This window comes from Cynocephalus volans, chromosome 12 (genome assembly GCF_027409185.1).
Source record: "Cynocephalus volans isolate mCynVol1 chromosome 12, mCynVol1.pri, whole genome shotgun sequence".
Lineage (NCBI taxonomy): Eukaryota > Metazoa > Chordata > Mammalia > Dermoptera > Cynocephalidae > Cynocephalus > Cynocephalus volans.
In genome coordinates, this window is record NC_084471.1 from 28,065,262 (window position 1) to 28,089,113 (window position 23,852).

At 37.6% G+C, this 23,852-nt stretch overlaps 1 protein-coding gene and 1 non-coding gene across 3 annotated transcripts in view; both read left to right on the forward strand.

Moving 5' to 3' along the window:
- FGD6 (FYVE, RhoGEF and PH domain containing 6) overlaps positions 1–23,852 on the forward strand; it is a 101,367-nt gene that overhangs the window by 1,492 nt on the left and 76,023 nt on the right. For both annotated transcript variants that reach the window (XM_063074939.1, XM_063074940.1), the window contains exon 2: positions 4,082–6,479. In XM_063074939.1, coding sequence (XP_062931009.1) covers positions 4,082–6,479 — 2,398 coding nt within the window. The remainder of the gene's footprint in view (positions 1–4,081; positions 6,480–23,852) is intronic.
- LOC134361413 (small nucleolar RNA SNORA26) lies at positions 23,655–23,776 on the forward strand. Its single transcript, XR_010021437.1, has one exon. It is a non-coding gene; the product is annotated as a small nucleolar RNA SNORA26 (small nucleolar RNA).

Consider the following 23,852-nt stretch of genomic DNA (forward strand, 5'->3'; position numbering starts at 1 on the left):
AAAATCTTTCCAGCCAATTGTAGTCCTTCCCTTCTTTGGGGTGTCAAATGTATTTAAAATATTCATACTTTGTATGTATCAGTTTTCCCTTTCAGTCCTAACAGCTTATGTAATGAACAGATAATGAAGCATTTGACACTTACATATGTAAACTTGATTTCCAGGGCCCATTCTGGAAGTTTATAATTCTTTTGTTTGAATTACCCTAGAATAATGCAAGCTATTTTTATATTTATCAACTTTACAATTAAAGAAATCCACAGACATTTTTGTGGTGTTTAAAAGAGGAACATTTCCTGTGTCTAGCTGAGTTAGTTTTTAGCATAGCTCTCTGAGAAGTATTAACTACATTTTTGCTCACTCATCTGTTAAGATTTATTATAATTCTTCCTTGTGTCTAGATGGGGAATATGGGAAAGAACTGGGGTTTTATTTCCACCCATTCTTATAAAATTATGTATACATCGTTATTATAAGCTTATCGTGGTGCTTTTGTGGAACAATAGTCAAATTGATTAAAACTTTTAGGGAAGTTATTTGCAATTGGGGGAGGAGATGTTTGTTATCAAATCTAATCTGTGGTATTTGGGAGGGTTGGGGTTTATTTATTTATTACTTTTTCTATCATGTTGAAATCTTAGCATAGGGTTGGTTTAATTTAATAAAATAAGAGTAATGTTGTAGAACATGTAAGTTATATGTATCCTGAAGAAGCACTTGGTCTGTTTTTTCTGCTTCTGTGAAAGAATGGGCCCTTAGTAAAGATTCTGGAATTGTTCTAAGCAGTATATGTAGAAGGCATAATTATAGGTGTATGTTTTGTATCTTTTTGAACATGTACAGGTCACTGTCTTATTAACATCTGTGCTTTGCTGTTTGACTGGTCCAATAGCCAAGCAAGTGCGCATGCGAACCACAGCCATCTGTGTGTAACAGGATGACGAGTATGTTTGCAATATTTGGTAAAATGGTACCAGTGCTTTACTTTCTTACCTTATATTTCCCTGGAGCCAAACAGCTGTGTAAATAAAAGATTTTGCTCTGAGAAGCTTTGGGTCTGACTGTTGATACATACAGTATTAAGATCCAAAGGTGCTGGACTCATTTCCAAACATCATGCATTTATTTCAAGAGTTTAACATTGGAGCAGGCCATAATATAATGGCTTATTATTTTTCGAGTTGTGCTTCCTTCAAAATAGAGCCATTAAAAAGTAATAATAAATAATAATGAAGGCTTTCAGATATTGCTATACCAATGACTTTAGTTGAACTCTTGTTCCTATTAATGATTAAGGAATTATTCAATAATGCTATTGAAGTTGATTCCTACTAACTTGTCAAAATATTATTCTACATTAAAATGGATATTGATTTTTTTTTTTTTTAAAGAAATTTCCTGTAACTGAGACATATTAAAGAATATGTGTTGGGGCAGCTCTGATGATTCCCAGGCCCTGTTTTTTTTGTGCTGGGATACAGCAATGAATGAGATAAAGTGCCTGCCCACCTGGAGCTTGCCTTCCAGTGGGGAAGACAGACAACAGTGCACTGAAGAAAAATAACACAGTACAAAGAGGCTACAGCAGATCAGGGTTCTCCTGGAGCAGATATCTCAGAAGTTATAATCTCAGATTCATATGGGCTTTAACAGTGGCAAGTCGAAAGCTGAAGTTCACAGTTCTTTATTTAATTCAGTGAGTATGCATTGAATGCTTTAGGTACGTAATGCTGTGCTGTATTTATTGGGAATCAACCCCAGCTCATATGTAGTTAATTTAATTTCTGTGACACTAAGAGAGAACAGGAATTTATGTCTCTTGGAAGCAGACTCATGTACAAAACACATTTAAAGAAAAGAGTGAAATTAGTACCAGAGATTAAAAAAACAACTTAACTGAAAAGCAAAAATGGATTGGTTAAATAAACCTGAAGCTTCTGACAAGGATCTAAGATTCAGAAAGTAAAAGATTACTTTGATGAGATGGGTTTTTTTTGAATTGTGGTAAAATACTCATAAATTTACCATCTTACATTTTTAAGTGTGCAGTTCAGAAGTGTTAAGTACATCCATATTGTGTAGCCAATCTCCAGAACTCTTTTCATCTTGTAAAACTGATTTTTTTTTTTTTTTTGTCTTTTTGTGACTGGTAAGGTGATTGCAACCCTTGGCTTGGTGTCGTCCGCACCGCGCTCAGCCAGTGAGCACACTAGCCATTCCTATATAGGATCCGAGGAGCGCCGCTGCACTCCCAGCACCGCACTCTCCCGAGTGCGCCACGGGGCCGGCCCGCAAAACTGATTTTTTAAAAAATTCTTTCAAAAATCCCAGAGGTGGGATGTTTTGAGATAGTTACAGACATGAAATCAACATGACAGTCTGTCAGTTTTTATTGAGTAAGATGGGAGGTTGGGAAGAGGCCCAGGGCATTCATATTTTCTCTTGAGACGGTAGTTTAATTTAATTGACCATTACAACAGTTTTACCACTAGGCATTGAAGGATTTTACAATTTCTGCCTAAAAAAGCTCAAACAAATTTAATAACATTGCTTATTGAACAACTAACTGAAATTGTATAGCTTTGGGAGTTTGTATTAAGTTACTTTGAAAATAATTCATTATCTTTTTTATAGCATACCTAGGAATTGAGTGAGAAGGCATCTGTTATATAATCTTGGTTGTACACATAGTTTTAGGAATTTGGGAAATTCTTCTTTAGTTGATAAAAGGAAGTAGAGCGTCCTACTCCCTTTTTTTAAACTCAGTTCCTTGTAATATCTTCCCGAGTGTTGTGACTAATATATCCTTTGTTGAAAAAAAAAATCACCAAAATGAAATATCAAAGTCTATGTGTACTCAAGTTATTAAACAATGTCCAGCAGTTTTTTTCAACAGATCTTTTGAAAAGTTTTTTTTTCCAGTAAAGGAAATTTTCATTAAGCATTAGATCCTTCTGAAGGAACAGACATAAGTATAACAAATGTAAGATAAAACATGTTTGACCTCAAGTCTCCTTGGACAAATATAACTGGTTGATAAGTGACAGTGGGGATAGGAGAACTTAAAAGACATACAGATGTGCAGGCTCTATGTATCTTTTCATTTTACAGGTCTTTTGTGTAAAGCTTTTATTAGGTTTCCATAGGCTAGGAGCTAGTCTGTACAAATCTAGCATTGTAAAATAGATGTTAATTACATACTTTATATATAATGTTGAAGAAGAATTGCTACACCAGAAATCATGGTCATCTTTGAAATGCCGTAGAACAGTGATTATTAATGGATAAACATAATTACCTGTGGAACTTAAGAAATACAGATGTACAGGCTCTATCCCCATTGATTCTGATTAAGATCTCAAGTAGAGCCTAGACACATAACTTTTTAAAAAATAAAGCTCCATGAAGGATTATAATGAAAATTACCAATTGTGAACCCCTGTAGAGAAATACCAACTTTATTATGAGCCTTAAATAATAATGAAGAATTAATTTTCAGTTCTTAAATTTAGAAAATTTTTAATTTCTATATTCTTTTTTTAAGATTGTTTTTGAAGTTCTATCTATTGAGGTAGACAGATTATTGATAAAAAGCAAATTTATGCAGTTCTACTACATATCACTGAGGTGGAAAAATATAACTGCTCATTCATATTAGAATCTTAAAGAGTTGCATCCTACTTTTAACTTAGACAAATTCAGCTCTCAGCACTTAGCAAATTTACTGAAGAACTACTGTATGGATCCCACGCAGAAGTCAGCTATTTCATTTAGTGTCAACTAAAGATATGGTAATCTGTTCCAAAGTTGGAAGAAAAACTATATTGGACTTATTAAGAAATGTACTGTATACCTAAAGCTAGTATACAGGAATTTAAGGACAATTTAAAGAATTTTGAGAGTAATATCAACTCTATATAATGTAATATAATCTACATAGTAAAACGCAAGTTCGTATTGTTAAAAGTAAAAATGTAGTCAAATTTACTCATATATACTACTGGCAAGCCACCAAAAAAATTAATCATATATCATCTTATGCTTTGGTTATTTTGTCATCAAATTATTTTTTTCTTTCTAGAAATTAAGAAGCCACCATTGGCCCCCAAGCCAAAGTTTGTGGTGGCAAATAATAAGCCATCTCCGCCTCCTGTTGCACCTAAACCCGACGTTGTGATTTCTAGTGTTCCACAGTCAGCAAAGAAAACCAAACCAGCAATAGCCCCGAAACCAAAAGTTGTGAAGAAGGCACCTGTTCAAGACATTGAGCAGTTACCATCAAGGAAAATCACCTCAAACCTGGAAGAGCATAAACAGGAATTACCTGAAAGCACTGACAACTTTACTTGCAAGAATGTAGGGGAACAGAGCAACAATTATATTTTACCAATGTGTCCTGACAGTTCCGAGTGTATTCATAAGCTTGGGAAGAGAGACAATTTGTGTGTAAAGCAGCTTGTTTTAGAGCCCCTAGAAGCAAATGAAAATTTAGAAAATAGTAAACTTGATGAGTCCTCTTTGAATATAAAAACTAGGAGTAAATGTGTTTCTCATGGTGAAAAGGTCAGGAACCAGACTGGTGCAATTTTAAAGGCAAGCGTCCTAGAAGAAAAACTCAAAAATGTTTTAACTCAACGAACATCACCTTTCAGTTCCCTACAGAAGCACAGATCCACAGACAATCCAGAAATGAATTGTGGCTGTAATCCTAACAGACAAGTCAGAATTGAATTTTCAGATTTGTCACCTTCCCATCTCAATTGCCATGTACAGCTTCCTAATGAATTTCAGAATTTTGAAACCTGTCAAAATGGCAGTGAAAAAAGCATTAGTTACTTTCATTCATCTGAACTACAAGCCCTGGAAAATGGTAAAAGGAGTACTTTTATATCTTCGGATGGAGTTGGCAAGAAATCAGAAGTCAAAGACCTCGGTCCCTTAGAAATTCACTTAGTACCATATACCCCCAGATTCCCAACTCCCAAGCCCAGAAAGACACACACTGCTCGTCTGTTACGCCAAAAATATGTAGATACTCCTAGTGAAAGTACTGAAGAACCAGACAATTCAGAAAGTAGCTCCACTTGTCTTAACAAAGACAGTTTGAAAAACAGTAAAATCAGTGTTCTTCATCACAGTGTTTTGTGTAACCAGGAACAGGTGGGCAAAGTGAAACCAGGAAATAAAAGTGATTTGAATATGGACCCCAGCAGTGACAGGCAGGATCTGGTCAATTCACAGAAAGCTGTGTGTCATGAAACATCTTCCTCTGAAAAAATGGTACCTTGTTTAGGTACAAACTCTAATTTGAGTTCTGACAGCACAACAGTAGATGGTTCTGATATGTCACTTGCTATGGACACAGAAACCAGTTTTATAAGATGCAGTTCTTTATCTATGAGCCTGCCTAAGCAGCTCAAATTAACTTGCAATGAACATTTTCCTACTGCCTGTAAGCTGGGAGTGTCTGCCACTCAAATGCAAAAGGAATCTGTAATAAAAGAGGAAAGTTCCTCAAGAATTGTCCCCAAAAAACCTCAGAGACACAGCTTGCCTGCTGCAGGAGTACTTAAAAAGGCTGCCTCCGAGGAGCTTGTGGAGAAAATTTCTCCCTCAACTGAAGAAAAAAATTCAGAGAAGGGTCTAGAAAGAAATCACCCTCAGCATTTGTGTGCTCAAAACCATGGTATGTCATCATCCTTTGATATGCCTAAACGGTCTTCAGAAAAGCCAGTGTGGAAATTACCTCATCCTATTTTACCCTTTTCAGGGAACCCAGAATCCTTGAAGTCTATCACCATATCCTCAAATAGTGAACCTTCAACTTCCCTAACCAAGCCTAGAGCAAAATCATTATCGGCTATGGATATGGAAAGGTGCACTAAATCTTGCAAAGATAGTTCAAAGAAAAATTCTTTTAAAAAGTTGCTCCATGTGAAACTGTCCATCTGTTTCATGAAGAGTGACTTTCAGAAATTTTGGTCCAAGAGTAGCCATCCCGGAGACGCAACCACAGGCAGCTTCTCTGGTGGGGAGCGGAAAGGCATTGAAAATGATTGGCATGGCTTGTTGGTAGAGGAAGAGAAGAGAAGTAAACCCATCAAAGCATATTCTGCAGATAACTGCAGCCTGGAATCTCAAAAGAAGAGGAAGAAGTTTCAAGGGCTGACCAGTGCAGCTAATGGACTAAGAGCTGAGTCTTTAGATGACCAAATGCTCTCCAGGGAGTCATCACCTCAGGCGCCTTGCAAGTCTGCTACAAGCGGCTGTGCACCAGAATATGAAAATATACGCCATTATGAGGAAATACCGGAGTATGAGAACTTGCCGTTTATTATGGCTGGAAGGAAAACTCCAGAGTTAGAATGGCACAATTCCAGCAGCATGGAGGACACTGATGCAAATGTGTATGAGGTAGAAGAGCCATATGAAGCTCCAGATGGCCAGCTGCAACTTGGACCCAGACATCAGCAATCCAGGTAACACTTCGGTGCCCACAGACACTGCACCATTTCATGCATATTGCAGTTAACCTTTGACAACATGTGAGATTAGGGGGAGAAAAATCACTTGGTGAGGGAGTAGTTTAGAAAACATATTAAATTATTCCCAGGTGCAGCCTCCTTTTATCAGTCAGAGTGGGTATTTGCAGTGCAAGCTTGGAGTAATCGACTTATTTTAGTAGCTGATTCAAAGAATTCAAACCAGTAGCAGTGTAGGTACTACAAGGAAGGCCTGGAACAGAGAGGTTCCAGAGAGGTTCCCGGGCCTCCAAGAACCAGCTCAGAAATCGCAGCAGGGAAACTGGGGCAGGAAATTGGCCAATTCAATGAGGTTTATTTGCTAGCTGTAAGAAATCTGAAGGTGTTGAAATCCATGCATTTACCTGTGGTGGTCCCCTTGTCAGCTGAAACCTCTAAATTTGCAGAGGTTACCATTCTTTGAGGATTAGTTATTTTAACTTGTTGAAGGCTAATTGCTGACCTCAGATGGATGTAGGAAAAATGCAGGACCACACACCTATTCCTCCTTTCTCACTTTTGTATATGAACTTCTATTCCTCCTACTGAACTTTTGCCCATTCTTGACAGTCCAGCTCCTCAATCATTGGCTTCATGAACCTTCTATACTTACCTAGTGGGAAGTATTTACTTTTTGTTCTGACCCCTCACTTACGTTGTGATGATATCCTTACCTTTATCTGTCTGTCTTAATGGAGTGTCTTATGTTCTGTATTTGATTTTAAGCTCCTGAAGTGTTCTAGTCATATCTTTTTAGCCTATATGACGCCAAGCAAGGGGCCTAGCATGTGATCAGTAGATGTTGGTTGGGTATAGGAAAGAATACATGAAAAAGAGGCAAAGGAAACAACCACTGCAGCTGCTTCCTTCTGTCTTCATAGTCACAGAGGCAGCCTTTGAATTGTAATTCAAGTGTTATGTGTTTAACAAGAAAGTGCATAGAGGGGCTGACTGGTTCGCTCAGTTGGGTAGCGCATCATGCTGATATTACTAAGGTCCAGGGTTCGATCCTTGTACCTGCCAGCCACCAAAAAAAAAAAAAAAAAAACCCGCATAGACCCTTTTTGAAGTCTTCAGATTATTCTTCGGCCACTAACTTCAGGCCTTTGAGTACTCAGGTCTTAAAATGTGACTTTTGTAGAAATACTAACATATCCGGCACATAGTGGGGGCTCAAAAGAAAAAAGCATTAGTGGACGAATGGAATAAATAAAATCATCAAGCAAGTCAGTGCACCAAGTAAAATAAATTGTTTTATGTTCTTTTAACTTGCACATGCTCTCAGCATTTTTTACTCATAATCCTCTTTGCTCTTCTTCCCTTTACCTATAAAAGGCTACTTACCTCCCTGGCCTAGTTTTTCTCATAGCTGACTCCATTCTGTTTACATCTGTCTACTCCCTGAATGTTAGTACCTAGGCAAAGCCACTTCCTTGGCATAAATATTTCAACAGAGAATTGGAGTTACATATCCAACTATTTTAAAAAAATTATCTGTTTTCATGTGTGCTCTCCCTGAAAGCAATTTTATTGTGCAGTCCTCTTTTTAACATGCTTTTGCACATTTGTGTGTGTGTGTGTGTGTGTGTGTGTGTGTGTGTGTAATGAATTTGGTTGGCTTCTTCACGACACACTGCTATCCTTGGCTAAGGTAAAAATTTTTATTGAAATTGGAGGTTTGTTGATGGGGGTAAGTTTTCTGTTGGTCGATAGGTTTAAATCCCAAGGGTTTGCCACTATTTCTGACAGAGGCTCTTCACTTTGGAACTTTTTCTGTATCTGGTATGCTTCTTATACACTTAGGGCCCTGCTACTCGGGTGAGGGGAACCAGGTTAGAGGAAGTTAATGTACACAGCCAGCCAGTACAGCTGGACAGCATTCATAAGGAGGGTTCTTTCTAGAGGCCGCAGGAAACCCAGGGTGGTTTTGGACAGGCTGCATGTCAAGTAGGGCAGCCTGGTGAATGGTGGGTGAGCTCTGCTTTTGAATTTCGCTTTCCATACAGATTTTCATTTAGGCCTGGAGCAGAGATCTCTAAACAGGCTTGAGACTTAAAATGTGCCAGCTCCATTAAAAGCCTTCAGTCATAGGGTCAGACCCACAGTGTTACCTGGGAGGTTGTCTTCTGTGATCAACATTGAGTAGATGGAGAAAACAAAATCCACGCCTTTATGAGGAGGACACCTGGACACCCTGAAATAAAGTAAATGAGAAGTGGGGCCTTCATTTCAGGTGATCCACATGGAAATCCTGTTTGGTAGTCTGGCTGTTTAAAATATAGACCTGCTCCTTGGAATAATTCAAAATCCAACACCCTGCCTTGGAGTCTAAAATGATAAGAACGTCAACGAACCCTATATAAGATTTTTCTGCTGTAATCATTAAAAGAATGTCTTTAACGATTTCTCAGTCCTCATGAAAGTGAGTCCAGATCAGGACACTAGTTCACAGAAAATCATTAGTTTAACAGAATCTCTACTTGTATAACCAGCCAAATTCTGGATTAGTAAACACATCTGGCAAGCTTAGGGGTAGCCCACATGGTCATCTTCTTTAGAATATAGATATTTCATAAGTCCAACAGCTTAACATTTACAAATTTATAATGCATGTTTATGATTTATCATGAAATAATTGTAGACACTTCCTAATTCTAAATACGGTTCATGATGATTTGGAACTCAAAGTGTATTTCCCAAAGAAACATTTTTGGAATGGTGGTAAAGATCTCAGTTTAGCTCTCAGATTATATTAACCCCACTGTCCTGGCCTCCCTCCCTGCCCCAGGCAAATTCTCCTGACCCTGTGATGGAGGCTGGGGCCTTGGCTTCCTGGGGTTGAACACTAGGGATCTCAGAGCAGCAAATGCACAGGGCCTGAAGCAGCAGGGTTCCTGGAAAGGGTGAGGTAACTAAGGAAAAATGAGGAAATTGGGGGCAGGGCGTGCTTGGAGAAAGACTGTAAAGCATTGGGAGTGATAAAGAGAAGGGAAGGGTGGGGTGGTTGGGAATTGGTAGACCCTGAATTTCTTTACCTCCTTTTCTCCTTATTATTCCCATCCCTTCTCTTATTCCCTCCCCAGTCTCCTTTGCTAACTGCAAGATTCTATTAGTTGAGTTTCTGACCCCAGGCAAGAGTGTGTAGAAGAAACTGGGGTGAGGAGGGGTAAGGAGTGGCAAATCTGAAGGTAAAGGAGGGTGGAAGGAGACTTCCCTTAACCACAGTAGCTTTTGGTGTTCCGAAATAAGTCACCATTTAGTCACTGCTCCGGGTTCTCAACAGCAGTTTCGTTGGTAGTAAGATCATGAGTCAGTCTGGAGTATTCCAGTGTGTTTCTTCCCTAAAGTGTTTCAGACTATAAACCTAAAACTAGCAGGCAGCGGGCCTGTTTCACTGGTATGCATGTACTCGTGTACTGTTACTTTTACTTAAGTCATTTGATTTTCATGGAGAAGTTCCTAAAATTAAGGCTTTTGATATTAAAGGGTTATAGACAAATCAGCACAATAACAGTGTCCAAATGTTGGAATTTTCCTCTTGAAATTGAGGGAGATTTCTTAATTCTGTAAAGAAGAAAACTTTCCCTGGGAACATTCCAGGTTTTTCCTGTGTTGTTTTAGTTTGTTCTCATTAAAGCACTTCAAAGAAAAAGTATGATAATTGGGTTTTCCTAAGTAACCTAGCAAACCCTCAATTTATTTATTCCACAGATATTGACCATGTGTCAAGCAGTGCACATTCAAAGGTGAAAAGGGGTGCCTACTCCCAAGGAATTTCTGCCCAGTGAGGTGACAGTTAGAGTACAACGTGGTTTTATTAATCCAAACTTTGCCTGAGTTGTACCCTGAGTAGAGTATTAAGGACAACTTCATGGATGTGGTAACACTTGAGCCAAGGTTTTTTAAATGGACATGATTGGATTTGGCATTTAGGGGCTTGTTTTCTAACCTTGGTAAGAGCAGTTTTGGTGATGTTTTAGGGGAAAAAGCCAGATTGCAAACTGAGAAGAGAGGAAGTGGAATCAGAAGTATGGATTACTGTCCCTTGAAACTTTGCCCAGAAGTTCTTGTCACTTGACAAGTTTGGTTTTATCTTTTGGTTTTCTTCAAGCACCAGCATTAAAAATAAATTAAAATAAACTTCAAAATCATTTCTTTTTAATTAATCAGTATACCCTCATCTCTGGGGGAAAGTACTAACTTTTTGGTTTGTTTCTCCCCACTTTAAACAAGAAACTGGGCTTACAGAGCTGCCAAATGGCATTACAAGTCGCATTACAAGTCCTGTCAGATCCTGTTGAGGCATTTGCATTATGAATCATCAGACCTAGTCTAGAAGACATCTCTGTCTGGTTGCGTTTACCATCTGGTGGTGGTGGTAAATTTTAATATAACAATTAGAGTACACATAGCCCTAATGAGCATTTACATGTTGTCATAGCACAGATAAGATTATGCACAGTTAGAGGGTGGGGGATAAGACTCATATATCTCAACAGCAGCCCTTTCCTGGAAGTTATTTTCAGCATCCGCTCAGGAAATATCAAAAATTGGTATGCCTCTTTGACTTCATGTTTCTTGTGTTGGAATCACAGCCACACAGTTTTGGCAAATCTGCTTGTTTACATGCTTACCCTACATTTGAAACTGCAGCTAGAAGCATGAGGTTTTATTTTTTGGTAGTAAAGCTTTTCTCTTTTCCTTTTAAATAAGTATTAGGAATGAGTTAAATTGCAGTATTTTGTCCAGCTGTCTTGCTTCGGTCTCATTTCCTGCCAAAGCAGATAAATTATATTTTATCAAATATATATGCTTTTGTGTGGTAGACTGCCAATTTATACTTCTAGAGGCATATTTTTAGTCAGATATGGAAGAACAAATGTGTATATATATGAAATATATATGAGGGTACTTCAAAAACTCGCAGAAAATAGAATTAAGGATAATACCGATCTTTCCATGAACTCTTTGAAGTACCCTTGTGTACATAATATATATATATATTACATATATCTTCCATCCTGCTTGATAAAAATGTATTGTTTTGAGATAGTTGAAACTTGTACACTTTCGGGGGAAAAGGTTGTGTTATTGTTTTTGGAGGTAGTGATTGGTTTTGACTGTTTTTGAATAGTAAAAATCTAAAAATGTTATAATTTAGTCAAGGATATGATGATTTTGGTTTCATAAAATTGGAATTAATTACATCCATGAGACAAATTGCTTTGCAAAATGAGTTTCTGACCTATTTTCTGTAGAAACATTCTCAATGTAAACCTTTTGGGGAAGGGCAGATGTGGGGGGTCTGACATGGAGCACCCTCTTTCTTTTCCTAAGCATTTGCTGTTCTCGTAAGGACTTCATATAAAAAGCTAATCAGACGATCCATCAATCTGTGAATGGATTAAACCTATTAGTAGGATGTTTGGAACTCAGAATGCATTTTTGCAGTAGAAATAACTGTGAGTGGGAGTTGCTTTCCCAGCCAGCCCGAAGAACATATTTAGCTTCTAGTATATGAAAAATGCAATGGAAGGTAATAGGAAGTGAGACTGTGTCATTAGTAAAACAGAGCAATAAAATTACATAGTTTTTGTGACTCTTGATTGCTGGTTCATTCAAGGAGGGAAAGATTAGCATGTAGAGGAGGGAAATACTAAGGGGGAAGGGGACAAGATGAAGTGGGGAAGATGATCTTTGGCTCCAGGTGGTTCAAGGGAATTCTGGATCTGGGCTTGGGTTTGTATGGAAGGGGATGAGTCTGTTCATATTTCACATATTCGTAAGTAATGCCTGTGCTTATATATTACTTTATAAGCTTTCTGTGTTCTTCCAGACATTTCTTTTAAATTCATCATCTTTTCATGGAATTGCATAGATAAATTTGGTATTTAGGGAAAGCCCTTTTGGATTTAAAAAGGAAAAGATGGTGCATGTTTATATCAGTCTATTTTAATACTTTCTTGAAACCATAATAAGCTCAGAGAGCAGTTTGTGTTATAGTACATTTGGGTGTAGGAAGCCACAAAGAAATACTGGCCCTTTTTAAAATACTGAGTTTAAAAGTTAAAAAATGGAACTGCCTAGTTTCTTCTGGGTGGTATGCAAAAACTACTTTGGTGGTTTAGTCTGCGTCTGGTAATGGTGTGTGTTTGTGAATCTCTGGAGAAAAAAAAAGTATTTGTAAGTAGTTTTGACATTGGGGAGAAATAATCTATCATCGGAGCTATAAAAATAGGGGTAGCCAAATAGACTGTCAGTGGACTAAAGTGCTGTCATAGTATTTTCAGGAAGTACAGCTATCTTCTGCAGTTTTCTTTCCCAGATTTCTCAGCCCTTCTTGTTTGCATATATTATAGATCCTTTTGGTTTCCATATAAGCATGAATTGGAATAAGGTTGTGTTTGGTGTTATTACACCCTTTTATACATAAAGAAATTGAGTCATGGTCGTAAAGTGATTTAATGAAAAGTGAACAGTCATGGAAATGCATCTGGATTAGTGGTTCTGAGCTCTAATCTTCAAGAGTCTGTTTACTGGATTCTCCCATTTCTCAGAGTATTTTGGTTTCTGCTGCAAGAAAGGTGAAATAATAAACACTGGACAAAGAAAATCAGTTTCCCCTGAATGTTTGGATAAAAATAAAAAGGGAAACAAACATATGTAGCCTTTTTTATGTTTGAAATGGTGTAACTGTTTGTTCTTTTAGCTCCCGTGGACTTAGCTGAAAACTTTATGTTTTAGTTAGATCATTTATTTTTTTGAAGTCAGTTTCTTGGTAACCTTTATAACAGTTGATATACTTTGGCATATGTTCGTATCATATGAAACATTAGAAATTACAGATTAGATTTGGTTTTTAACAAACTTAGAATAGCTTGGTTTTTTGTTTTCGTTTGGTTTTTAATCTGGAAAGCAGTTCTGATTTTGAATTGTTTGGCCATTGCAATTTCAAGTCCAGGTAAGTAGATATAATGAAGGAATAGGGTGGGCTGGTTAGCTCAGTAGGTTAGAGTTCAGCGTTATAAAGGTCATTCAAGGGTTTGGATCCCCATGCTGGCCAGCCACCAAAAAAAATAATAATAATTTGTAGCTTTCCCCCTTTAACTTTCTGTTGGTCTTTAGATATATCAGCAGTCACAAGTAAAGAGAGATTCCAATTTAAATGAGTAGCTTTTTCACTACTTAAATTTTCTTTCTTTCTTTTTTTTTTTTTTTTTGTCTTTTCCGTGACCGGCACTCAGCCAGTGAGTGCACTGGCCAGTCCTATATAGGATCCGAACCCACGGCGGGAGCGTCGCTGCGCTCCCAGCGCCGCACTCTCCCGAGTGCGCCACGGGCTCAGCCCACTACTTAAATTTTCTTTCTCATTCGACTAGAAACATGCAGATAAAGCACACTCCATCTACTACCCTGATTAGGATGAGGAATAGAGGAGTGGAGGGATAGATAATGAGGTCACTTACAAGTCCAGGTATGATTTATTTGATAGCAGAAGTTCCTGAAATCTTAAGTCTTTTAGAAGTTTTGGGGTAAGGAAAATTAAATAGGGGACTTTTTGTAATCAAGTATTTGAAAATTTTGGAAATTCAAGTGTGTCTTGAAATGATTTTAGGTTAAATATAATCATACAATCATTAAATTTTATAACTATGGGGGGCTGGCCGGTTAGCTCAGTTGGTTAGAACACAGTGTTATAACACCAAGGTCAAGGGTTCGGATCCCCATACTGGCCAGCTGCCCCCCCCCAAAAAAAAAAAAGTAGAACTGAGCAAGTCATTAGAAATCATCCAGTCTAGCCTCTTCACTCACTGATGAAACCAAGGCCCAGCAAGACTTGCTGACTTTCTCCATACCACAGAGATGGGAAATTACAAGACCTGGAGCTTCAAAACACCACATTGCCCCTGCTAATGCTGGTGTGGAAGCATTATAAAGAAAGTTGGTAAGACTTAGAAGACTTAATTGTTGCACAAGGGTTCGGGTTTGCCTGCATCCTTGCCTTTTTCTCTCCTGCTATTACAGACATTGTTACCTCTATCAGGAAGGAGGGCTGCACCCAGCCTCTTGTGAACCCAGAATTATATGGCTCCTGTTTTTAAAATGGTAATTTCAGGGAGGTGACCATTCAAACTAAGCAGCAACTTTGAGCAAACAAATATCAGATGCTACTAATATGTGTTAACAAACTTTCTACCCTCAAACTAGCTGACTCCCCATCAATCCAATTTTTTCTCCACCTTGCCAAAAGTCTATAAATGAATATCAAGGATTAGAAATGCTGTTCACATCAAATAGCATGCATTTTATGCTTAGTAGTAATAGCTACTGTTATTCAATATTGCTAATAGGCCAAGCATTATGCTAGGAGCTCTTGCATGTATTATTTAGTCCCTACTATCCTGTAAGATACATATCATTTTCTTTTATAGATAAAGAAACTAAGACTTAATGAAGTTATGTAACTTGCCCAAGGACACGCAGCTAATATGTAGATAAACTGAATATGGGATCAAGTTTTCTGATCCTGGTACATACTGATTTTAAGTCAGAACATGTTCATGTTGTTTTGTGCTGTGATTCATGGTTTTGCTATTATTATTATTATTATTTTTTATGTTTAATATTGTTAGAGGTCTGTGTGAATCTTCTACCCAAGGGACCACAATGGACAAAATATTCTCATCGCCAATTTGTTCACTATCTAGAGGGAAGACACAGAGACAACTGCAGTGATATGTGTAGACATTGATGAGCATTTTCAGTGGCCCCACATTTTCCATGCAAGAGGAGTTCATTGATTGGAAAGGTTTTATGGTTAGGTAATAGATGTTTCAAAGGTTAGAAACTGAATTGTGTCATATTTGCATTTGATCCAGTTAGTGGTGGCTGCTGTTCAAAGCAAGTTAAATATGGTTCTTGTCATTTACTAGTTGCATGTGGACATTAATGATGTGGAAAGGATTATGCATGCCTCATATTTCCCCACTGATCTACATAAGAGTTGCTTTTTAACTGTTCTCTGTTCCTATTTCATTCTTTGTCAAGTACTGTCTCACCTCTAAAGCACTTTAGTTTAATAGTTAATCACTGTTTACAGATACCCAAAGTAAATAATTTTGTAATGCTAAAATACTTCTTGTAATAAAGCAATACCCTTATTAATTTAATGAAAAAAAATAGACTTGAATGGTAGGGGTTTTTCCTCAGAGGCAGGTGATACACTTGCTAATTAGTTGAAAGTTTGTTAGAGGTGGTAGGCTTTCCAGAGCCTTTTGAATTATGAAAGGGTAAGACCTGGATACTTGATAAGACAGCATATTCAGTTGGGCTGTACAAGGAGAGAAGTTCTTAGGCCAAGCACTGCTAGCTTTATTGCTGGAGCTGCTGGCACAGGTTATAATCACTGACACTGTCCCCCAAAAGGCTTGCTGAGTCTACTTTTAAGGTAAAGGGATTGAGATGCCACTATGTGACTTTTTAATTTGGCACCTGTTTTCATTCCTGCCAAGGCCCAACTGAACTTGGTTTGTTTCATTTTAAGCAAATAAATTTTGTAAATCATATTTTAGAAAGCGTGTTTGAATTCCTTCTGTGCACACACTGTCACCTCTCCCCCAGGGTGACGGAGGTGCAAAGGATTACTCAAAGCCCATTTTTTCTGAGCAGTGAGAGGCCTGAAGGGGTTAATTCCAGACAAATCCTTCAAGGGCGAAGAATTCTTGGAAACTAACCTCAAATCAGGGTTTTCTCTCAGTATTTATTGTCCAGGCAAGAAAGTTACAGAAAAGGAACATAAGGTTACAAAAAGAACAGTAAGATATTTGTCATGGCAACAATCATTAGGTTTAGCTGCACCAAGGACATCTGCCCTTAGAGCCAGCATTTTTGCTGTGTTACAATTCTTTATCTACAATAGAGACTTAAGCCTGGGAAAAGTTTTCTGTCTTTCCCAAGCTTAATATTTCTATGTGCAATTCTAAAAAGATAGGCCATGTGAAATACATTTGCTTTATTAATGTTAGTATACTCCACACACACCACTGGGCATTTTAACACTATTTACATAAATTTATTACTGTGCTAAAGCAAGCCTGATGAGATCTCTATTGGGCTGTTAAAGGTAGATATAAGTATGTGAAATTACTCAAACTGTATTTCATTTAAAATATCCTATAATTCACAGTTTTAATGAATTTGTCATTTTTTTTTTCTCTCAATTTAATCCAAATTAAAATCTACCCAGAAATAGCTACATAGTTGGCCTGGTTGTAAGAATGTTTTATTATCAAAGGACATGTAAGTGTAGGAAGACAGTGTTTAGTTTGTGGTATAAGTACATGTATGTTTCACTGCCCTACATCACTTTTTTCTTGCCTCTCCTCTTCCCCTGTCATTTATGCTAAAACAGAAGATGGAAAAGTGACAGTGATGTGATACTGCTCTGAAGGCTTTTGTTACAGGAGCCTGGTGAAATCCGGTGGCCTCAATCTGCCAATATTCCTAGGCTCTGTTACCCAAAGATTCCTGTCTGATGACAGTTGATTTCAAAGGTCTTTGATTCTCAAGTAAACATAGTGACATTCTAATTGCTAGAGGGGATGTATTCAAGTGATTTTATTCACTAGTAGCTGATCAGAGAGTTGGATTTTTAGATTTTAGCTCATGGAATTTACATAGTCATTTATATATAGAACTTATAGTAAAATATAGATCTAACTTTAAAAGAAATTAATAAACTTAATTCCCCCTTGGGTAAATTAAGAACCAAATAAATATCTCCTATTATGTCCTGATCTCAGGCTGCTCTCATTTGGAAATGGAGGGGTAAAAAACAGCATGGAAGTGAAAGTCAGAGAAGTTAAGGACAGTGCCTACTCACAAGAAATTTACAGTCCGGTTTATTATTGTTTTAAATTGAAATTTTTTGATATAACTGTAGATTCACATGCAGTGAAATAATACAGAGAGAAACTAAGTATATTTTAGCTAATTTCCCATAATGGTAACGTTTTGTAAAACTGCATTAAAATATCACAACCAGGATATTAGCATTGATTTTATCATGTGTGTAGGTTTGTGTTTCTACCAGGACAGTCCAGATTCAGAACAGTTCCATCTCCACAGGATCCCTTTTATAATCACAGCCACCTCCTGCCCAACTCACCCCCCAATCCTTGGCAGCCACTAACTAGTCCATTTCTAATTCTTTGGTCATTTCAAATTTGTTATATAAAGTGGAATCATGCCGGATGTAACTTTTTAGGATTAGCTCTTTTCAATTAGCATAATTTCCTGCAGATTCATCCAAGTTGTTATGTGTATCAATAGTTCTTTCCTTTTTATTGCTGAGTACTATTCCAGTTAAAGGCCACCCAGGCCATTTCCACTGTTTGGCTCTTACAAATAAAGCTGCAGGGAACATTCATGTTCAGGTTCTTGTGTGAAAATATGATTTCATTACTTGGAATAAATGCTGAAAAGTGCGATTGTGTGGTAATTGCATGTTTAGCTTTATAAGACACTGCCAAACTTTTTTCCAGAGTGGCTGTGCCGTTTTACTCTGCTACCATCAATGTCTGAGTGATCCAGTGGCTCTGCATCCTTTTCAGCACTTGGTGTTTGTTACTTTTATTTTAGCCATTCTGATAGGTATGTACAGATATCCCATTGTGATTTTAATTTGCATTTCCTTGACTATCTTTTCATGTGCATATTTTCCATCTGCATATCCTCTTTGGTGATATCTCTGTTTCTTTTGCCCATTTTCTAATGAGAGTTCTTGGTTTGTTTTTTGGCACTGGCTGGTGAGTGGCTCCAACCTTTAACCTTGGTGTTATCAGCACCACACTCTAATTGGCCAACCCAGTTTATTATTTTTTAAGAATTACTTTGTAATTAAGCATTATTTGGTGACACCCACTCCCTAGAGAATAAGATTCTAACTCCATAGCTTAGTATATAAGACCTTTTGTGGTCTGGCCCTAGTCTGCCTTTCCAGTCTCATGATCTTAATTATTACTGCACTACACTATGTTCCTAAATACCTCATCCCTTTTCATAGCTTTGTTCCACTGCCTAAAAACACCTTTTCCCCCAGACAGATTATTTCTCATCCTTCTAGATTTAACTCAAATTTTACCTTTTTTTTTTTTTTTTAAGATGACCAGTAAGGGAATCTTAACCTTTGACTTGGTGTTGTCAGCACCTCGCTCACCCAGTGAGCAAACCGGCCATCCCTATATGGGATCCGAACCCGTGGCCTTGGTGTTATCAGCACCACACTCTCCCGAGTGAGCCACAGGCCGGCCCTCAAATTTTACCTTTTATGGAAATCTCCCCTTCTAATGTAGGAAAAGTGACAAAATACCCCCACGTCTATTCTGTTGCTCTCTATCCACTTAATGCAGTTCTATTTTTCTGATGCTTCCTATTCCCACCAGTATATTATCTATTTGTTTATTTGATCATGTGTCTCTCCTAGTAGACTATAGACTGCCTGAATGAGAGCTTCTTAATTTTGTTACATTGCTTTATCCCCAGTGCCAAGAACAGTGCCTGACATGTAGTAGGCACTAAGTATTTATTGAAAAAATGAATGAGGAAGTGTATATTTACGTCCCATAGCATATTGCCTGGCATACTGTGTTTATGATATAGTCAAGTAATAGCTAACATTTATTGTATTGATTTCACTATATACCAAGCAGGGCAAAGCACCTCTTTCCTTGGTCTTTTACTATTGTACAGCACTAACTCTCATCATTCTATAATAACATTTTGTTACATGCCCCTGCCCCACCCCACCCTCCAAAAAACATATATAAGAATAAATATTGTAGAGATTACCTTTGTATCCTTGGCCCTAGCAGACACCTGGCACAAATTAGGTGGTTGCATCTGAGCAAATAGTGATCAGGTTAAATATTGCTTTTACTTGTGTGAGGTCAGAATCCAGCTGCATTTTGAGTAAACCAGTGTCCCACTGACCAGTTTTCCAGAATGCACAGGAAACATCTGTTAATTTTGGAAAGCAGTTACACTGATTCGAGAATTACTGCTATGTGCTAAAACAAAGCTCCCTTGGAGAAGAGAAATTGAGTTAAAAGGCCTCACATGTGTCTGTCTTCATTAGCTACATAATGAGCAGCCTCCCTTATTACTGAATGGTCAAGCAAGAAACATTCCATTCCTCTCACTCCCCCAGTCCTCTTACCAAACCTGCAGAAAGAAGGCATGGGGTATCAATTTCCACACCATTCAAAAGCAGTTTTTAAGTTTCTTAAGTAGTAAAGATCTCAAGATACCTTCATCTGCTATTCAGAAAATGCAGACAGTTGTATCACTAAAACAATCTAAGGTTTTATGAAATTCTCTTTAAATGAAAGAACTGTCCCTGTGACTTACATGTAAGAAGACTGAAAGTAAAAAAATCTGGGCAGTCTCTAGTTGCCTTTGGAGTTAGTAAAATTTTATATTTGAGGAAATACCAGAATGATTCAGCTATAGAGAACATGTTTCCTTTTGTAGGGTGAATTATCCATATAATCATTTCAGGATTTGAACATGTACCAGTCTGCCAAAATATATTATTTTAGACTCTTTGCTCTGTTGTCTCCATACAGCATATGGGTACAGCTTAAATAAAATAAAGTGTTTTGTGAACCCCAGTATGGACTCATTGAGTATCCATATGGAGAGGATGTATTACAAGAGAGCTACAAAATCTTTTAGAAATAACACTTTAGTAAACAGTATAAAGTAAAGATCTGAAGGGTGAAAATTTTCTATGACTATTGAAGAAATGGGTTTGATCTTATTAAATACATGAAATCTTTTTGTAGGGCAATATTTAAATACTGTAAAAATAAGCAAATACATTAGCTCTAGCTAGGTTCAGGAGTTTGGTGGGGTTTTTTTAATGATAAAATGAGTTCAGGTGTTTTTTTTTTTTTTTACCTTGGTGACTGGCCAGTGTGGGGATTGGAACCCTTGACCTTGGTGTTATCAGCGCCATGCTCTACCTATTTAGCTAACCAGCCAGCCCAAGTTCAGATATGTTTTTATATCCAGTGGTTACTTGACTGTTGATGCTTTCATACACTAGCCTGAAGTAAGACCTTAGCCATTTTCTTGAATGTGACTTTATTAGATTGCCTCTTGATAGTAGTAATTCTAAGTGTCTTTGACTTTTATTGAGCCCTCATACTGTTAAGAAAAAGTATACTTATAGAATCTTCTGTATTTTACTATACTTACCTGATTCTCAGGGTGGGAACATTTTTTCTTCCCTGGGTTTACGTACAAAGTACAGGGAATTTATCACTTTCCCTAGGGGGCTGGGGAGGAGAGATGTGGTTCTGGTGATTTTTTTGTTTGTTTGTGGTTTTGGTCTGCTTGTTTGTTTTGGTGGCTGGATGGAAGGGGATCCCGGGATCTGAACCCTTGACTTTGGTGTTACCAGCACGGTACTTTCCCAGGTGAGCTAGCCAGCTAGCCCAGTTCAGGGGATTAGAAGAGTTCATTTAGAGACTTTCTACAGGAAGTATACTGAAAACTGTTGCCATAACCTACATGTCAACATGGTCTGATTTTTTTTTTTTTTTGCATTTGGGGGAGGACCAGATGGGGATAGCTGTCTCCAGTCCATCCTCTCCTTACCATTGACCTTTCCTTCCCAAGTATTTTTTTTGAATGTTGTTTATGAAGAATGCTTAGAACTATTGAGATTAGTAAACAAGGATAAGGGAGAATGGGGATTTTCAGTTTTTTGTATATTAATTTGTTTAATTGTAAAAGTTATATACAATCCTTGCTTAAGAAAAAAAGAATTAAATGTGTATAAAGTGAAAAATAAAATGCTGCCCCCTTTCCTTCTCATTATCTCCATCTGGAAAGAAAAGACTTGGGCGAGGGGGGGCTGTTTTTTTCTCCTGAATATGGAAAGTTTTAGAATAAATGGAAAGTTTAGGAGTAAACTGCCCCTAGGAGGTTCTTGTTATCTTTGAGGTACATGAGAAAGACAGAGGCTGACAGCAGTTTCCTCCAGGGCAGGAACCGAGTCTTCCTTTGCCTGTGTAACCTCAATACCTAACACAAAGCCTGACCAACCATGAGCTTAGTAAATGTCTATAATAACAGGTGCCCTGTGCACAGATGGGTGGTACTTTGTGTTTCTACTTGTTCCTCATTTCTCTCCTCTTTCCTTCTTTTCATACTGTTTTCTGATATCTTAATTTCTCCTTAACATACAGAGAAATTTCTCTTCTCCCTTTTTTTGTACTTTTAGCTAGTGACTCAGAGCACGTGATCAGTGTTTTGGAATGCAGTCCCCTAGGCTCTTTCCACTTCAGTCCGGTGTAAAACTCTGTATGTAGAAAAGAAATAAGGGTATTTAGGTTTACATTGCAAAGTGAAGTTCACGTTAGCAGTGGAATCAGCAATTTTACTGCATACGTGACACCCGTTTATCAGTGTCATTCATACGCCTTTTTGGCCTGTGTCACTCACCGATGTGGTTATTATTAACCAAAGAGGAATGAAGCTAGCGTTTTAAAATGTGCCTTAAAAAGTATTTTGAGCTAGTGGAATACCTCTAATTAGTCATTATTTTATGTTAGTCATTGATATTGTTTTAGAAATAAGAGATGATATTGTGATGTGTGTAACTGTAATTTTTCTGAGTTTCAGGATATTACTGTAGAAGTAGTAAGCTACCAAAGGGAAGTGGTGATGAGATTGATCATGGAAAACAAGCCTGAGGAGTAACCTGCTGCAAAACTGTGGCTCACATGACCTCAGCATAGGAGTTCTTTACTCACTCATTTATGCTGGTGATGAGCGGTTTCACATGACTGATAATGTAGAAGCTTCTCTCTGAAGTAATTTTGTATTCAGTTCTAGGCTTTTAAGTGGCTCCAGCAGTGATTTGTTTTTCTTAATGTTACAAATAACACTCAAGATATATATATATATGGGGAGAAAAAGAGTGGGCAAGCTTTCTATATACCAGGCATTGTTGTTTGTGCATTCCTTGTATTAATTTGTTTAATCCTCACAAAACCCTGTCAGATAGGCACTACTATCATCCACATTTTATGGATGGGAAAACTGAGGCACAGTGAGGTTACAAACTTAGTTTCACTTAGCTAGTAAGTGGCGTAGCTAAGATTCAAACCCAGTTTTGCTCCAATGCAGATCCACTCTTTGTGGGTAATCTACTATATCAAGGTTAAGCAAACTTTTTCCATAAAGGGCCAGATCATAAATATTTTAGACTTTGCAGGCCATAGGATCTCTGTTGCAACTATTCAACCCTGCTGATGTAGTACAAAAGCAGCCACAGACAATACAAAAACAAATAAGCTAGAACAAACAAACAAATGAGCATGGCTGTGTTCCAATAAAACTTTATTTGTGGATGCTAAAATTTGAATTGTATATAATTTTCACGTGTCACAAAATATTATTCTTTCTTTCTTTTTTTCACTATTTAAATATGTAAAAAGTATTCTTAGCTCTCAGGCCTTACAAAAAAAGGCAGCAGGCTGGATTTGCCTAATCATACTATGCTGTATATGTATGAGATATTGGATAAAATCCATTCATTTGTTAATTTGTTCATGCAAGAAATAGATCGGATATCATAAGTTCTGGGGTTACTGGGGGTGAACAAGAACAAAAGCTTCTAGTTCTTCTTGCCTTTCTGCTTACTTAATGGTCCGTGATGTTCTCCATCTTCTCATGTCTGCTTTTAAAAATTTGCCTTTATTTCCTATCCATTGTGTGTACCAGACATGTTCACCTCTCATTCAGTCTTCACAGCAGGTGGTATTATCTCAATTTTATAGTTTAGGGAAGAGCAAATTAAAGAGCCTAAATAGCTGGCCAGTTCCACACAGCCATGTGAGTGCTGGAGCCTAGCTTTAATTGCAGTTCTGTCTGAGGCTGAAACTAGCGTTTTTTCTTCTCTAATACCTTTCTTTTGCTCTAGAAATGTGTGAAACTATGAAATGTTGTGATCCTGTCAGAAGTGAATCTGTTTATCTCACTTCTTGAACGCATGTGTATTTTCACTTCCTTTCCCTTATCCCTAACTCTAGCTTTCAAAGATGTTATCTAACACCCTTTCCCATGCCTTTTTAAAGTTGACAAAGTGCATTAAGGGGCTAACATAGAAGGGTAAAATAAGTCTCCATAAAACCCAGAGAAGAGATTGTAAAACTTCTCTTTGGATCCTGTCTGGAGTCACAGCCAAAGGGGGGGAAAAATGATGTTATCTGAGTTTGACAGAAATGTTAAAATTTTTCTTGGTTTTCCAATTGGAGAAGG